This window comes from Mustelus asterias, chromosome 9, assembly GCF_964213995.1.
Source record: "Mustelus asterias chromosome 9, sMusAst1.hap1.1, whole genome shotgun sequence".
In the NCBI taxonomy this organism is placed as follows: domain Eukaryota; kingdom Metazoa; phylum Chordata; class Chondrichthyes; order Carcharhiniformes; family Triakidae; genus Mustelus; species Mustelus asterias.
The window spans coordinates 33589915-33609111 of NC_135809.1; the positions used below are offsets into that span (position 1 = coordinate 33589915).

At 43.1% G+C, this 19197-nt stretch overlaps 1 protein-coding gene across 1 annotated transcript in view; it reads left to right on the top strand.

Annotated features, from left to right (window-relative positions):
* Nucleotides 1–19197, top strand: part of kcnq1.2 (potassium voltage-gated channel, KQT-like subfamily, member 1.2) — a 357928-nt gene that overhangs the window by 61252 nt on the left and 277479 nt on the right. Inside the window, exon 3 of the mRNA XM_078221112.1 lies at nt 15642–15768. Within this exon, the coding sequence (XP_078077238.1) occupies nt 15642–15768 (127 nt within the window). The remainder of the gene's footprint in view (nt 1–15641; nt 15769–19197) is intronic.

Sequence of the window (19197 nt, forward strand, 5' to 3'; positions counted from 1 at the left end):
ATATTAATTACAAATAATGACTGAAAACTGAGAATTTTGTGAAGAATGTTTTGCAATTCAGTGATTAATGATTCACAGTGTGTATAAATGCCGTAGTGTCGAAGGTAGTGTTACTTCTGTGACAAATTGGCAAAGCACTTTCAATAGAAAACACACGTGCCTTACATTTATCTGATAAATATATCAGGAGGACGTAGTACTTGCTGCTTGGATATTTCACATAGTTGTGAAAAAGCATATCACAGTTTAATGTGACTTAAATTGCAAAATTAATGTGTCCATGTTCAAATGTCAGGTCATAATTAGCTTAAATAAAAGTTAGTCTTTTAAATCTTGAACAGTATGCCCCTAAAGAATTAGCAACAAATTGCACTCTTATTGTAAGGTTCCAGTTGATACCTTTTGCCTTTAGCGATTAAAATAAGTGAGTTAATAAGCAGGTAGTGGGTGGCATTCAATTATTTCCCTGCCAATCATACCTCCCACACTACATTCTTGAACTTCAAATGACCCAAGTGCTATCAGAGCTTTGAATTTATTGTTCTGTTTGCAGGTCTGTAATAAACTGTCTCAGATTTCACCTTTTTATCATTTTATAATATTCCAGCCATGTTTTGTAACATGCAAAAACTCCTTAAACTAAATGAAAGATGACAGTTTAATTATCAAAGTTAATAATATTGAACATTGACTTGCAATAAATATAAATTATAAGCTCAGTGAATCACATTTATTACACTTTATTTATATTGTTGGTGAGTTGATATAAATATACGACTACAACTAACATAACTATAAATTTTTCCAAGTTTTTTGGTAATCTGCAGAATCATGGAAGTAAGCGACTCAGCAAAATAACTCAATAGTTTCAATAGTGAGTTTTTTTTAATTGACCATGTTAAATTGGCCGAAACAGTTTCTCAGGTGAGTGCAACTTTGGAAAAAATAAATTGACCTCTGGCTGAACACCAGTGCCAACATCATTTTACTTTTGGCCAATGGACAACTTGTAAAGAGGGACATAGGCAGGAATAGGGGGAAGTGCAGTGGCTGTGATCATGACTACAGTATTGATGATTGCCTTGCAATGAACCTTAAAAGCTAATGTTGCCTTATTTTAAACGATGGAGTTAAGTGGAAAAGTTGATGTATTTAGAAAGAAAACTTTGAGCACCAGATTTATGTGTTAGAAATGTATCACTCAGAAAGCAGACTGGCCAAGTCGAAATGTAGGTTAATGTTTGACATGTTCTAAAGGGTTAAACAGAGAATGGGGAGTGCAGAGTGAACCTTCTTGTGGTACTGACAGTGCAGTCATGCTCAACTGAGATAACTCATGCATGATTTAACAAAAGTTAATACTGTTTGTTTGCATTGTTGAGATTAACAGTAGTGCTCTCGATTTTGACTTTTGCTTTTTTAATGCGTTTGAAAGGTTAGTAGAAATAGCCAAACAAAATTAAAGAAAAATGTTAGTCCCAGCATAATTCTTAAAATGGACAAAGATGATGAGACTTCAAGAGCTGAATTTTATCATGGACTTCGGGACCTTGACTTCAGCACCAAATAGGGGAACCGAGCCTGCACTTGGCAGCAGCAGGAATCACTGAGTATTTTTACCTTCTAATTATTCGTCTCCAGACCCACTGTCCAATTACGGGCCCAGTCAGAGGCTGGCAGCTCAAACCCCATTAGCAGCACCCATCGAGAGAGGTGGTCATTGCTGAGGTGGGTGGGTAACCTCAAGTGCATCTCAGATAATATTATCAGGATGGCCGATGGCAGAAGGGTCCTCTGATTGAAGGGGAATCATTGAAGTTATGGGAGCTGCCCTTCCTGCCTACGCACCCATTTTGGGCCATGGCTGTCATGGTTCTCCCTGGCTGCCAGGGAGAGCCTACCTTCAAGAAACTAGCAACCTCCCATGTGGTGGTGGTTTGGAGGGTTGGGGGAAGTGGGTTGCACCTTGACATAGGCAAAATGCAACTGGCCTCCTCATTTTAAAAAAATATTTAATGAGATATGAGCATTGTTGGCAAGGCCAATATTCATAGCCCATCCCTGACTGACTTTTGAGAAAGTAGTAGAGGTGGTGAGCCAGTTGTCATTTTCTTGGACTTCTGGAGTTCATCTGGGCTGTTACGAAAGAAGTTCCAGGTTATAAACCCAGTGACAGTGATGGAATGGCAATATAATTCCAAGTCAGGATGGTGTGAGGTTTGGACAAACTTTGAGAAGTCAAAAGATGACTTATTCGCCACAAAATTCTCAGCCTCTGATCAGCTCTTATCACCACAGTGGTTGTGCTGTTAAATTTTAGGTCATATAACTCACAGGGTGATAATGTCATTGTACATCAAGGGAGATGGATAGATTCTCTCTTGTTCAAGATGGTCTTTGCTTGGCACTTGTGTGACACGAATGTAACTTGCCACTTATCAGCCAAGTCAGAATCTTGTCCAGGATTTGCTACATTTGAGCATGGATTATTTCAGTATCTGAGGAGTTGTGAATGGTACTGAACATTGTGAAATCACCAGCGAACATTCCCACTTATGACTTTATGACAGAGGAAAAGTTATTGATGAGTTGGCTGAAGATAATTGGTACTTGGACACTACCCCGAGGGACTCCCGGAGTGATATCCTGGGACTGAAATAATTGACCTCCAACAACCACAATCATCTTCCTTTGTGCTGGCTATTACTCCAACAACTGGAGAGATTTCCCCAGATTCCCATTGACTTCAATTTTGCTAGCGCTCCTTGATGTCACACTTGATCAAATACAGCCTTGATGTCAGGGACACTCACTCTCACCTCACCTCTTAAATCCAGCTCTTTTGTCCATGACAATGTAATGATGTTAGGAGCTGAGTGGCCCGACTGGAGCATTGGTGCGCAGATTATGGCTGAGTAAGTGCTGCTTGATAGCACATCATTGCTTTGCTGATGATCAAGAATAGACTAATGGGGTAATTGCCCAGATTGGATTTGGCCTGCTTTTTGTGGACAGAGTAAGAAGTTTAACAACACCAGGTTAAAGTCCAACAGGTTTATTTGGTAGCAAAAGCCACCGTGGACAGGACATACCTGAGCAATTTTCCATATGCTAGTTAGATGCCAGGGTTTGGCTGTTCTGGAACAGCTTGGCTAGGAGGCACAGCTCAATTAGAAACACAAGTCCTCAGTGTTACTGCTGGGATGTTGCCAGGGCCCATATGTTTTGCTGTATCCAGTGCCTTCGGTCATTTTTTGATATCACTTGGAGTAAATTGAATTGGCTGAATACTGACTTCTGTGATGCTGGGAAACTCAAGAAGAAGCTGAGGTGGATCATTCAGTTTACACTTCTGTCTGATGATGGTTGCAACTGCTTCAATTTTGTCTTTTGCAATGATGCTCTGGTCACCCCCTTTGTTGAAGATGGGGATCTTTGTGGCATTTTCTCCACGGGTTGGTTATTTAATTGTCCGCCAACATTCATGACTGGATGTGGCATGATTGCAGAGCTTAGATCTGATTCATTGGTTTTGGGATTACTTAGTTCTCTCTATAGCAGGTTGCTTATGCTGTTTGGCATGCATGTAGTCCTGTGTTGCAGCTTCACCAGATTGGCCATTTTTAGACATGCTGTGTCTCTGGCATGCTGTCCTGCTATCCTGCAAACCATGTGTGAATTGGCATAGCGGTGAGAAAATTAGGAAAGTGAACACGTGGCTAAGGGAGTGGTGTGGGAAAGAAGGGTTCCATTTCATGGGGCATTGGCATCAGAATTGGAACAGGAGGGATTTGTACAGTTGGGACGGTCTTCACCTGAACCGATTCGGGACCAGTGCTCCAGCGGAAAGGATACATCGGGTGGTCACAAGGACTTTAAACTAGCAAGTGGGGGGGAAGGGAAGGGTAAAACAATGGGAAGTATAATGGTTAATGGGAAGTAAAGCAGCGGGTTAGCATGTCGGGAGGAGATTTCAACTTCATGGAAAATTATGAAAAAAGTGGAAAGGAAGGAGAACTCAGGAGATGTTATTAATGGACGTGTTAGGATTCAACAATAAGGTATAAAAACTAGCATAAAGACACTTGACCGAAAGCTTGTAGCATTCGAAACAAGGTAAATGAGTTGACGGTGCAAATCATTGTGAATGAGTATGATTTAGTGGCCTTTACAGAGACATGGTTGCAGGGTGCTCTTAACTGGGAGTTAAATATCCAGGGCTATCAGACTGTTCGGAAGGACAGACAGGAAGGTAAGGGAGGTGGTGTAGCTCTGATATTTAAGGATGACATCAGGACAGTAGTGAGAGATAACACAGGTTCTATAGAGAAAAAGGTTGAACCCATTTGGTGGAAATTAGAAATAGTAAGAAGAAAAAGGTCACTGATAGGCATTGTCTAAAGACCACCAAATAATATCACAGTGAGGCGAGCAATAAACAAAGAAATAACCGATGCATGTAAAAATGATACGGCAATTCTCATGGGGGATTTTAATCTACATGTCGATTGGTCAAAACAGGTCGGTCAAGGCAGCCTTAAAGAGGAGTTCATAGAATGTATCCGCGATAGCTTCCTTGAACAGTATGTAATGGAACTTACAAGGGAGCAAGCTATCCTAAATCTGGTCTTGTGTAATGAGACAGGAATAATTAATGATCTCACAGTTAGGGTTCTTTCTGGAAGGAGCGATCACAGTATGGTTGAATTTAAAATACAGATAGAGGGTGAGAGGTGAAATCCAATACCAGTGTCTTGCACTTAAAAAAGGAGACTTCAAAGCATTGAGGGAGGAGTTGGCTAAGGTAGACTAGGAGCAAAGACTTTATGGTGGGACAATTGAGGAACAGTGGAAAACTTTCAAAGTGATTTTTCACAGTGCTCAACAAAAGTATATACCAGTGATAAGGAAGGATTGTAGGAAAAGGGATAATGAGCCATGGATATGTAAAGAAATAAAGGAGGGTAATAAATTGAAAGAAAATGCTTACAAAGTGGCAAAGATTGGTGGGAAACTAGAGGATTGGGAAACATTTAAAGGTCAACAGAAAGCCACGAAAAAAGCTATAAAGAAAAGTAAGATAGATTACTAGAGTAAATTAGCTCAGAATATAAAAACAGACAGCAAAAGTTTCTACAAGTATATAAAATGAGGTAAACATTGGTCCTTTAGAAGATGAGAAGGGAGATTTAATAATGGGAAATGAGGAAATGGCCGAGGCATTGAACAGTTATGTTGTGTCGGTCTTCACAGTGGAAGACACAAATGACATGCCAGAAATTGATGACAGGGAGGCTATCGCAGGTGAGGACCTAGAAACGATCATTATCTCTAAAGAGGTAGTGTTCAGCAAGCTAATGGGGCTAAAGGAAGACAAGTCTCCAGGCCCTGATGGAATGCATCCCAGGGTACTAAAAGAGATGGCCAGCGAAATAACAAATACGCCCATGCTATTTTACCGAAATTTGCTGGACTCTGGGGTGGTTCCAGCAGATTGGAAAACAGCAAATGTGACGCCATTGTTTAAAAAATAAGGTAGGCAAAAGGTGAGTAACTATAAGCCGGTTAGCTTAACTTCTGTAGTGGGGAAAATGCTTGAATCTATCCTCAAGGAAGAATTGGCAAGGCATCTGGATAGACATTGTCTAATTGGGCAAACGCAGCATGAGTTCATGAAAGGCAGGTCATATTTAACTAATTCACTGGAATTCTTTGAGGACATTACCAGTGCGGTGGACAATGGGGAACCAGTGGATGTGGTGTATCTGGATTTCCAGAAGGCATTTGACAAGGTGCTGCACAAAAGGCTGCTGCATAAGATCAAGTTGCACGGCATTAAGGGTAATATATTAGCATGGAGAGAGGATTGGTTAACTAGTAGAAAGAAAAGAGTGGGGATAAATGGGTGTTTTCCTGGTTGGCGATCAGTGACTAGTGGTGTGCCTCAGGGATCAGTGTTGGGACCCCAATTGTTTACAATTTACATAGATGATTTGGAGTTGGGGACCAAGTGTAGTGTGTCAAAGTTCGCAGATGACACTAAGATGAGTGGCAGGGCGAAGTGTGCAGAGGACACTGAAAGTCTCAGGAGGGATATAGATAGTTTAACTGAGTGGGCAAGGGGTTGGCAGATGGGATACAATTTTGGTAAATGTGAGGTCATTAATTTTGGTAGGAATAACAGGAAAATGGGTTATTATTTAATAGGTAAAAAATTGCAGCATGCTGCTGTGCAGAGGGACCTGGGTGTCCTTGTGCATAAATCGCAAAACATTGGTTTGCAGGTGCAGCAGGTAATTAAGAAGGCAAATGGAATTTTGTCCTTCATTGCTAGAGAGATGGAGTTTAAAAACAGGGAGGTTAGTTGCAGCTGTATTAGGTGCTAGTGAGGAGTACTGTGCACAGTTTTGGCTTCCTACTTGAGAAAGGACATACTGGCACTGGAAGGGGTACAGAGGAGATTCACTGGGTTGATTCCAGAGTTGAGAGGGTTGGCTTATGAGTAGAGACTGAGTAGACTGGGACTGTACTCATTGGAATTTAGAAGAATGAGGGGGGAATCTTATAGAAACATATAAAATTATGAAGGGAATAGATAAGAAAGAAGCAGGGAGATTGTTTCCATTGCTGGGTGAAACTAGAACTGGGGGACATAGCCTCAAAATAGGGGGAACAGATTTAGGACAGAGTTGAGTAGAAACTTCTTCACCCAGAGGGTTGTGAATCTGTGGAATTCCCTGCCCAGTGAAGCAGTTGAGGATACCTCGTTGGACGTTTTTAAGGTAAAGGTATTTAGATTTTTGAACAATAAAGGAATTAAGGGTTATGGTGAGCAGGCGGATAAGTGGAGCTGAGTCCACAAAAAGATCAGCCATGATCTTATTGAATGGCGGAGCAGGCTCAAGGGGCCATATGGCCTATTTCTGCTCTTAGTTCTTATGTTCTTATCCTCATTGAATCACGGTTGGATCCTGGTCTGAATAGAATGGGGGATTTTCTGAACCATTACAGATTGTGGTTAAATATGATTCTGCTGCTGCGGATGGTCCAGTGCTTCATGGATGCCTAGTTTTCAGCTGGTGATCAATTCTTAGTCTGTCCCATATAGTACAGTGGTAGTGCCATACAACATAATGGACAGTCCCCTTAATGTGAAGACCTGACTTTGTCTCCATAGAGGCAAGTCCTACCAATACTTTCATGAACAGGTGCATCGTTGATAGGTAGATTGGTGAGGGTGAGGTCAAGTAGGTTTTTCCCTCTAGTTTATTCCCTTACCAGCACAGTCTTACAGAGGTGTCTTTCAGAGTCAGTCTCCATTCGACCAACCAGCTATGGTAAAATTCAGTTCCAAGCATCTTACCTTTTCATCTATTCTGCTTGTGAATAAGCATATGAATGGATTTCTGAATATTGAATTGAAATTCGTGGCATATGCAAGCGCCAATCAGTATGCTGATCTTCGAATTTTGTCTTTTCTGTTTTGCAATGGTTATTTGTTCCTCTTGGTAATTTTTGTTCACTTTGCTGAGGTAAATCTGCTTCTCAATTATTTTAGCAGCTTCTCGTTTTATATAGGTTTTTGCCGATATCTTTCAGTGATTTAAATGACTGCAGGTCAGGAGCCCCTTATCTAGCAAACAAATGCAGGTTGCTCTCTAAAGCATGCACTGTGCTGACTTAGCAGCATATCACTGTTCCTTCATTGTGGCTGGGTCAAAAACCTAGACCTCCCTTCCTTATGGCACAGTGTGTATAGCTACACCAGATATGCTGCAGCAGTTCACGAAGGCAGAATACTGTGATTTATGGATGGTTTTGGGGAAATAGAAGTGGTTGTTCTGCTTGACACAGTAATAAATTCTGGGCCTAAAACGTTTAACTATTTGAATACTTTCGACCACCCCGCCTCGTTCTTGGCAGATGCGCTGACTGTATAAATTGAGGTGCACCCGACAGCAAACTGACCTTCAATAGTGTGTCAGCAGTTGCATTTTTATCTATTTTTCTAATTGTCCTTTGAGAAAGTGGTGGTGTGCTGTCTTCTTGAACTGCTGCAGTACATCTGGTGTAGGTACACACACACGGTGCCGTGAGGGAGGGAGTTCCAGGTTTTTGACCCAGCCGCTCTGTAGGAACTGGGATATGCTTCGGAGTGTGTGCTTTGGAGAGGAGCTTGCAGTTGATGGTGATCCCATTCATCACCTGCCCTTGTCCTTCTAGAGGCTGTCACGTTAAACAACAAATTGCAAGGTGTGTCATGAATTGCATAAATTTCTTTCTCTCAAAGCCTATCCATTTGAATAGAATAATCTTTTTTTGAGGGAGTCTTTTATCTTTTTGATTTTGTGGTAAATTCAAGGAAAGGTTGTAATTAAGAACTATCAGAAATTATATTTTAAACTGACTATCCTTAATAATTCAGACTCAAGGGTGGTGGCTGATGGAGCAAGATGTTTTGATATAGTGGATTGTGGCAGCTAATAAGACAGATGAAGGCAAACTGCCAGACTGAATATTGGCTTGGAGCTGCACACATGTGCAAATAGCGAGGCTTCCAAAACCTCTATGACAAGCTCTTAGGCCTGATTGTTCAAAGTTGGCATCCTCTAAGAGAATCTTCATGAAAACAGATTCATTAAGTCACATGGCTTCTTCCTTACAGCAGAATACATAGTGATCAGCGAAGGAGAAACGTTTGTGTATGTTTTTCACTTCACCACAACTGCAGCTGAACAAATACAGCTATTTTGCGTGTTTTTTAATCACTTGTGTAGAACAGTTCCAAAATATGAAAAAGGTTTATTTAGCTTCTTACTTACGTGATATGTTGTTAGAAAAAGACACTGATGTTAAGGACATCTACAAATGGTATATCTTTCAAATTTAATGAATAAACCAATGAATTAAAGGTAGTTTTAAAATTGCAGAAACTAAATATAACTTAGTTAATACGGTAGCTAATTTTGTTTGGAATGGAAATGTTGATATCAATACAATACATTTGAAGACTGTTTTAACAAACTGCTGTAACTTTAGTTTCAGTATTTTGATAATTAAAATGAAATGATTAGGAATTTGAGTAATAATGCATCTGAATAAATATTTTGGGGGCAATCTTATCAAAGAAATTCTAAGTACCGAATGGTTGTGAAAACGGGGGGTAGTTTCAGACCTGTTTTTTTGGTAAGGCTATAAATAAAATCTTATGCTATTTAGTGTAAAAACTTGATGCACAATCTGATTCCCTACAGAGAGGGAGTGGTCAGTCTATTCTCGCTAGAAACCCAGCTGCTTACACAAGAGGGCACCATCACTCATGCGTACATCTTTCTGTTCTGTTGCGCAGGACAGAGAGATCTGTCAACAAACCCCTCCCCCCAGCCACGGTTATCGTCTGCCCCTCAATCACTGGCCTCCCTGACCGATTGCCCCTGCCACCTGCCCAGCTCGGTCGATCATTGCCCCTCCCCGTGGCCTGGTTGATTACAGCCCAAACCCCCCCTCCCCTCTCCACCCCGGCCCAGTCGATCACCGCCAGGCTGGTACTGCCAGGGCCCCATGCTGGCAATGCCAGGCTGGCACTGCCCCCCAGCCCCTAACCACCTGGGCCAGTAAGATCCCAGGAGTCGAGAAATCGGGCATGAACCCTATTTTTCGCCTCTCGCACGATCTTACTGGCTCATCCTGCCCATCGACCAGCGTGACGAACCGGTAAGATCACCCCCATTGATTTAGCACACAAAAAATAACTTGCTGCTGCTTTTAATAAAATGTGTAATTTAATGGATCCTAAAATTACTGTGCCACAGAGAGCCGTACATACATCTGCTGCTTTTAAAAGTTGGGATACAAATCACATCTAAGGATGTCAGAAGAATTTAAGAACAAGAGATGGCCATTCCACGTCTTAAAGCTGCTCTACCGATTGTCTCTTTGTTCTTGATTCCCCACCCTACCCCACCATAGGTAATAGTTTCTCTATATCAACCCAGCAAATCTCTTTTAACATTTTAAACACCTTAATCAGGTCACCCTCAATATTTTGTAGGTCCATTGAATATATCAGTATAACATATAAATCAGGGTTCTTTTGAAAGTGCAAGCATAGCAGGAGAGTGCCCTGTACTAATGTGACTTATGCACCAGGTTTTGCAGTCATGTTTTGCATCATATCATTCACAAGCTAAAATAATTTGGTGAAATGAGTAGACACATAGCAGATTAAATTTAATGCAGAGAAGTTGTGTATTTTAGAAGGAAGAATGAGGAAGCAGTATAAACAAAATGTCATAATTTTGGAAGGAGTGCAAGAGCAGAGACACTGAGGAGTTTATGGACACAGATACTCGAAGATGACAGGACAAGCTTATAAGGCTGTTTAAAAAGAAAACTTGGGCTGGATTTTTAATTCAGGATCAGGAACCTGGCGCTTTGAAAATTTTCATGTCCTGACCCTGATGCAAAATTCAAATGTAAATCAACTAATTGGACTGGGGGTGAGTTTGGTGCCCAACCAGCAGGGCTAGGAGGAGCATGGAGGCAGGAAGCAGCTTCAGATTGCAATGTTGTAAGACAGACATCCCATAACAGGGCTTGCCATTGCCTTGCTGAATGTTACAGGCAGCAGATAGCGGGCAAGATTTTCTGGCCATCTAGCCACTGGTTTCCTGCTGGCAGGAGGTAGCGCAATGTTTGCTAGCAGCGGGATTCTCTGGTCCCACCGCTGTCAAAGTAAATTTCCATTGATGTCACCCCATGCCGGTGGGAACTGGAGAATCCCGCTGGCATGAACGGCTGGAGAATTCCGGCCCAGATATCCAGCACTGTTAAGGTGCATAAAAGTGTCGAAAACATTCACCAGGCAGATAGGTGAAGTACTTTGTTTCTATCACCATATTTTCCTTACTTTGAACATTACCCACAGCAAATAGTGTCTAACTCCCAACAGCTAATCACTTACATGTATAGGGCCCCCTCCTTCTCTCCATTTTGAAAATTCCCTTCTCCTTTGCCCATTAACCAGCCCCTCACTGAGTTTAACAGGCTGCTATTTGAAGGCAGGCCAGTCCTGGCTTCCTCCTCACTGGCCTCACTTAGAGAAATCTCGCAACTCTTTAAGACATTGGGATCCAGAGGTTCTTTCTGGACACACAATCTTCAGTTCACACCCATATCTGTGCTTGCCCCTAAAGGGTACTCTTGGCTTTATAAGTAGAGGCATAGAGCACAAAAGCAAAGAAACAATGCTTTATAACACTGGTGAGGCCTCAGCTGGAGGTTGTGTCCAGATCTGGGCACCACACTTTAGGAAGAATGCCATAACCTTGGATTTATAGAATGGTAGTCATGATGTGGAGATGCCGGCGTTGGACTGGGGTAAACACAGTAAGAAGTCTAAAAACACCAGGTTAAAGTCCAACAGATTTATTTGGTAGCAAACGCCACTAGCTTTCGGAGAGTGCTGTTCCTTCGTCAGGTGGAGTGGGAGATCTCCACTCCACCTGATGAAGGAGCAGCACGCTCCGAAAGCTAGAGGCATTTGCTACCAAGTAAACCTGTTGGACTTTAACCTGGTGTTGTTAGACTTCTTACTTTATAGAATGGTACCAGGGATGTAAGTTTCAATTACATACAGACACTAAAGAAATTGGAATTATTCTCTTTAGAGCAGAGAAAGTTAAGGAATAATTCAATGGAACTATGCAAAATGATGATGGACTTTGATAGAATGCATGGGATGAGTTTCTGGTGGCTGGAGGATCAGTGATCAGAAGACACAGGTTTCATGTGATCAGCAAAATAACTGGGTTGATCAGGAGGTTATTTTTCACAGAGCAATGAACTGCCTGAAAGCTGGTCGAAGCAGATTCAGTACTAACATTAAAGGGGAATTGGATAAATAGGTGAAGAGGAGAAATTTGTAAGGCAACGGTGAATGAGCAGAGAAAAGGGACTGACTGATTAGTTCCTTCAAAGAGCCAGAACAGTCATGATAGGCCAAATGATGACCTCCTGCACTATATGGTTCTATTGTAATTCCTTTAAATCCAGCCACCAATTGCACTGTTTCCATGAGACATTGATTGATGGATAGTTTTTGAATTTTTTGACAGAATACTTCTCTTCCCCTGCACTCCCTCCCCACACCAAGAACAATGTACATTAAAGAAAAATAGTGAACAATGTGAGATTGGAGATGGCATTAAAGATCACCCCAAATTTAGTGAATTGGACCAGAGACCCGGTCAACGAAATTTTGGACCTCGCTACTTCTGCTTGCAGAACTAAAAGCTGATCTTCAATTGGAAAGCCAATCCATTTCTTTTGACTAAGAAATTCCACAAGGTCTGAAATTCCATAATCAGTGTGAATTTTCCCATCCCGCCCGCCACAGGCATTGTAGCGGGCCGGGGGGAGGGGGAGGGGGGACTATGGAAAGGTCCATTGACCTCGGGCGAGATGTTCCAGTTTCAGGGCGAATGCGGCCGGAAATCCCATCCCATTACTTTTTTTTTAAAATGGTGTGATATATCAGATTAATTTTATTTAATTCAGTGAGGAAAGATCTTTTTGGCGAAGCCAAAAGACTTTGAAATTTCAGTGAAATAATGCAATGAGAAAGGATCGATTCTGCCTGGAATGGCATGTTAGGGTTTTTTGATATTTGTTCTTGGATGTGAACGTTGCAGACAAGGCTGTATTTCGTCATGACGTTCTGAAATTGAATCTGCTTGCTGTGCTTGAATTATGAACTTGCTGTCACTGGAAATAAATAGTTACTGAAATTGAGGATGCAATTTGATATGTGCAGGACTGGAAAGTCACAGTCAGGTCCTCTGTCGCAAATTTTAATTAACAAATTCAGAGTCTCCTACAAGGAGAATTTCTCGTTTGTATGGGCTGTACATAATGCAGTTTTGCACTGGCTAGTAATTCAGATGATACCGATTAAATGAGTTGCTCCTCTCAGCTAATGAGGAAAGTTGAATAATGGTGACAAATATAGCCACTAAACTGATATGAAACACAAAAGCAAAATGCTGCCGATGCTGGGAATCTGAAATACAAACAAAAGATGTTTTCCTAGACTCCTAGGAAAGCTTGGAAGCGTGAGCTGAATACTGTTCCTAGGATTTATTGGTTACATGCAATGAATTTATTGTAAAGGCACTGATACCGTGTAGAAGAAAATACATATAAGAAAAGTCCGCTGGGACTTCTTATAGCTGCTACCAGCATAAGAACAATATAGATAGATTAAAACTTCCTTTTAGGCAACATGGGGTAAATGTATCAGTATAACATGAATAAAAAATAGTCATGTCTTATTCTGCATGGGCTACCATATTTTTGAGCTGGATTTTTCTCAAAATCTGTGTCGCTAGTCTGTACGCAGACCTTATGTACCATATAATCGGAATGCATTTCTTCCTGCCTGATATGAAACCCAGAGACTGGAACAGAGCTTTCTTATACTATGTACTGATGACTAGCAAAGATGCAGTCTAATTCATTTAGCATAGATCTACAGAAGTCTGGCTTAAGGAGGAGCAATTTTAATGAATGGAAAGTTTGATACAAAATTTGCATGTTTTGTAGATAGTGGGCTGCATTTTACATGCCCCTGCTGGGCGTGTTTCCAGCAGGAGCCAGGGTAGGGGCATGGAAAATAGGGTGAGTGTCCACCCCACCAAGCCCCAAGCTCACCCCCATAATTGGGAAACTGGGCAGGTGCTGAAATAGGCAGCCCGCCCACCATATTCGATCTTCAGAGGCTGCCCCAGATTGGGTGGTGATTCCACCCCCTCCCCCCAATATTGAACTCTCCTTTCTTCCTAGCCCCTCCCAGACTTAAACCCAATCCCCCGTATCACCCCCCACCCTTCCATCCCTTGACCAACTGAAACTCTCCCTGCCCAAGACCTTGGATGTACCGGCTTTGGGGACCCCTGGGCCTTCACTGCTTTCTTCCTGCAGTCACAGCAGTGGCCACTAGCACACCCATGGTCCTGTCGAGACTGAGGGAAAGATGGAGCTGCTGGGCACTCAAATTGGGCAGCAGCTCCAGAGGCTGGGACTTCCTTCCCACTTGGCCTTTGCTAAGCCTGCCTGCAGTGGGGCAGGCTAGGGTGGAGTAGGTCGACTTTACTGCTGGGGGTTAGCCATCCTCCCTCTGTGCTATTGATCCTACCATTAAACATGGTGACAAGTACTGAAGATAAGCTTTGGCCCACTGCAGCCCTATCAAGTGCCAGGAAGGGAGACAATGGACAGAACTTTTCCATTTTTGTATCTAGTGCTGGCTGAGGTGAGAAAACCGGTGTGTAGCTCAGTGGCCGCAAAACTGGCTTTTCTTGCCAAATAACCCAGCATTCACTGCCAAAGAAAATCTGAAGGCAAGGTCCATGCCATCACGCTGGTGGGGCAGGGTTGGAAAAAGCTTGCAATGCTGGGAATCCTGAGGAAGGGTGCCTAAATCTCTGATAAGAAACCAAGAACTTCCCCTCCCCCCACATACATGGAGACCCCCCCCCCCCCTCCCCCACCTCCACACCAGCGAGACACAGGAAACCATCCTCCATACCTCCTCCCATTGGACACAGGGAACTACTCCCCCCTCCCCAACTGACATTGGGAACCACCACCCCCACGTATAAGAGGAACCCCCTCCCTAATGGAAGTCTCCACAGAGTCCCACCGTGGCCCCCTAGCAGTGTCCCCTGCCAGTGCTTCCTGACACCCTGGAGCTTCCCCCCTGGGACTGCCCCTCCCTCCAGAGGCAATGATGAAGGGTAATGCCAGGAGGCAGTGCCAGGGCATTGCCCGGTTATATCCTTCTTCCCCCAATACGTATTTGTGCGCCACCAGTGGATTTCCTTTGCCTGGTTCCCATTTTAAAAAATCTATTGTAGACCTCACTGACTGAGAAGGGAGATCCCAATGTGGGGGGAACATGCAGCGTAGAAGCCCTTTATGAGTGATAATTTAATTAAAGGAGTCTCCCAACCTTTCAGGGCAGGAACCCATTACGTCACGAGTGGGGCAGGGGGGGAATCGGCTGGATGGGGACAGAATTGCGGCCAATATGAAAGGACTTAAAAATTATGATAATTAAGTTAAAGTGCTAAAGACATTGATAACATGATTGAACCAAAAATGAAAAAGCATTAAAAAGAACTAATCAATGTACGTGAAGTACCAGTGGATGTGAAGGAAAGTAAAGATTGACGAATATTAAATTAGAAAAATCATAACACGTAAACAGAATATTGAAAGGATCAGCAGAATGAGAAATCAGATGTAATTTAAAAATAGAATTAGAAATGTCTTCTACGATGTGTGCTTTAAATAAAATGAATTGCCCTAAATTGTACACCATTGCAGATATTGGAATGTGGAACTGTATAAAGGTTACCTCTAGAATTAAATCTGGAAATTGTTTTTGGCAATGCTAGTGGAACAATATATTCTCCTGACACTCCTCTGACAGCAAGTTGAATTTGCAAATGGTTAATGTCTCTGATAAAATGTCCTAACCGTGTTTTGAACCTTTGTCCAATAATACTGTAAACAGTAATTTCAATGTTGCATGCACAAAAATTAATCCAATCTCGACAGCTTTTTTTCTCTCTACCTAGGAAATTGTGTTAGTGGTTTTTTTCGGTGCTGAATATATGGTACGACTGTGGTCTGCAGGTTGCAGAAGTAAATATGTCGGTGTTAAAGGGAGGATCCGGTTTGCCAGAAAACCTATTTCAATTATAGGTGAGGACTTCAAGGAGTTCCTTTCAATTATCTTGATTTTAATCAATTTTTAAATCAAAGGTAACTATGCTTTCTTGAGATAATTGTCAAGCAGAAAACATCAAGAACAAAGAAAGGTTCAGCACAGGAACAGGCCCTTCGGCCCTCCAAGCCTGTGCCAACCATAATGTCCTAACTAAACTAAAAAAACCTTCTGCCCTTACTTGGTCCGTATCCCTCTATTTCCTCCCTATTCCTGTACCCATCCAGATGCCTTTTAAGTGTTGCTAATGCGCCTGCTTTCACCACATCCTCTGGCAGCGCATTCCAGACACCCCACCACTCTCTGCGTGAAAAGCTTCCCCTGCACATCTCCCTTCAACTTTCCTTCTCTCACCTTGAACCTGTGTCCCCTTGTAATTGACACTTCCACCCTTGGAAAAAGCCTCTGCCTCTCCACCCTGTCTATGCCTTTCATAATTTTGTAGATCTCTATCAGGTCTCCCCTCAGCCCTTGTCTTTCCAGTGAAAACATTCCTAGTTTATTCAACCTCTCGTAGCCAACACCCTCGAGACCAGGCAACATCCTGGTGAACTTTCTTTGCACTCTCTCCAAAGCTTCCATGTCCTCCTGGTAGTGTGGTGACCAGAACTGCACGCAATACTCCAAATACGGCCTAACCAAGGTTTTATATAACTGCAACATGATTTCCCAACTCTTGTACTCAATGCCCCGACCGATAAAGGCAAGCATGCCTTCTTAATCACATTAATCAGATCCTGAGGTTCTACACAAGTTTCTGTTTTGTGACAAATACCAAATATAAAAATACTACGACACAGTATATTTTTACATAAAAATGGTTCAGTAGCAGATATGGAATAGTTGAATGATGTAGAATCAAGTTCTGAATACACTAAATGCTTCCCACAATAACATTGGGCAGAATTTTCCGTTTTTCAGATGAAGTGTGGTGGCAGGCGGGATAGTTGGCAAGTTTTCCGCTGATTAGCAGAGCAGGCTCTCACAGTCAATCTTCTGCTTGAAAGCTAATTAGTTGTGCATCGGCAAGCTGCTCGCCAGATCACATGGTGGGGAGCGCATTTATCCTCCTGCCTGCCCTTACCTGCTGGGGTGGAATTTTACAGCACTGTCGTGGCGGGGGCAGGCCTTAAAGAAAAGTTCCTCGACTTTGGCGGGATTGGAAAATCCTGCCAGCAGGAGGGGCTGTAAAATTCCACCCGGGGGGGGGGGGGGGGGTCAAAGTTACTAATGCCATATTTTAAGCAGTGCCCAAGCACACATTCACTCTCCACATGCTAGTTGTGTAGTACGGCCAAATGCAAGTCCTCCAAGAAAAGAATGCCCTGCACTCCTCAATTCAGCTATGACTCCCTGGTGACTCACACTTGGGCCGAGATGTTCTCTTCCCAAGAGATGGAAATAGGCGGAGGACCAACCTGACCTCAGTGGCCCGGGAGGAAGTTGCCAAGGAGGCTTGTGCTTGTTGCACACAGAAAAGAAATGCACTGTGGCGCAGGAAGAAGATGAATGATCTAATCCACTCTGCCAGGGTCAGTCCACATTCTCTCCACCCTAGACTTACACTCTCATGTGGGCATCAAGCACTTTCAGGCTTACAGACAACAGGAATCTCACATTATCAGCAGAAGGGGCCAGCTTAATACCTCACACACTCTTTAACATCATCACCATCTCATGTATCATCCTCCCACTCTTCAGTGGTCTGCCTCAAATTCATGTAGTGTTTAGCAAAGTCATGCTAGTCACTTGCCCCTTGTGTCATTTAAGTGCATATAGATACAGAATTGCTCTTTTAAGTCTTGCAGTGTTTGATAGAATTATGTATGCCTGTTTGCCTTACAAGGGTGACATGTAATGTTTGGCATCAGTACTGAACAATGTTCCTTTGCGTGTGAAGGCACATTTGAAACCAACTCAAAATCGAAATGCTGAAAGTGTTGCGTGCTGGTGGCAAAGACTGCACAATGTGCTGTTGATTCAGATTGCACGCTGGTGCGCTGCCTTTCACATTGCGGGTGCCACAGACAGAACTGGCTGCAGATCTTTCCAATGCTGAAACCTTTGGGATTCTTGGGGGTACTGGATACAGGCTGAAAGATGAGTTTGCTTGAGATATCGACAGTTGGAAAGGACTTCCTGATCATTTCCATGCCTCTAAAGGACAGGAGAAATGCGCACTTATGACCTTATGTGTACCTTACTCCTCCTGGGAACCTCGTGGCAATCAGTGTGTTATGGGCACCTCTTGCATTACACTACAATGGTAGCCTCATCTGGAATATCTCCATTTTGACCCTCTTCAGGTCCTGTCCCTTCCGAATCCTCATTGAGGAAATCTCTGCTACTTCCATATCTCCCTCTGCAAATGGTCTCCCCTTTGAAGCACCAGGTTATGCAGTGCACAGCAGACCATGGTGATATGGGGCATCCTCTGTGGAGAGTATTGTAGAGCCCCAACTGAACAGTCCAAATATTAGAAGTGCATCTTTAGGATGCCAATATTCTGTTTTTGATGATGGACGTTGACCTTGACACAGAATGGGCCGCATTCTATCTCTCCTCCGAGGCACTTTAAGGATGATGCATGGGTGTCTTTAGCCAAGTCTTCTGTGGGTAACAAAAACAGAAATTGTTGGAAAATCTCAGCCAGTCCGACAGCATCTGTGGAGAGAGACAAGAACCAACATTAAACATTGATTCTCTCTCCACAGATGCTGTCAGACCGGCTGAGATTTTCCAGCATTTTCTGTTTTTGTTTCAGATTCCACCATTGCAGTATTTTACTTTTATCTTCTGTGGGTATCCCTTCTCACCCTGTAAGCGCCACAGGACCTCAAAGATCTGCAACATCTGGGAGTGACTCAGGATGTAGGAGTTGTGTGAAGTCCCAGAGGACCTGGCACAAACATATGTGATCACTTTCTGGTGATCGCACACCAGCTACAGGAGTGGAACTCTTTCCTGTCGATGAAGTTCAGTGGTTGCTGCCAGGGAGCTCTTAAAGTGACCTGTGTGTAATCGATGGCAGTCTGTGCACTTGGAAAGCCAGGGGTTGCTACAAATCCCAGAAATCGAGTGGCCTGGCTGGCTTCACCCATTGTGAACCAGATGTAATGATGTGCCTTACCCTAAAGGACATCTGCAACTGCCCTTATACATTTATGCATGGAGAACTGAGAAATGCTGCAAGGGTTCCCAGTGAATCCAGTGGGGGCAGCACGGTGGCATAGTGGTTAGCACTGCTGCCTCACAGCGCCAGGGACCCGGGATCGATTCCTGGCTTGGAGTCACTGTCTGTGCAGAGTCTGCACGTTTTCCCCGTGTCTGTGTGGGGTTTCTTCCAGGTGCTCCGGTTTCCTCCCACAGTCTGAAAGACGTGCTGGTTAGATGCATTGGCCGTGCTA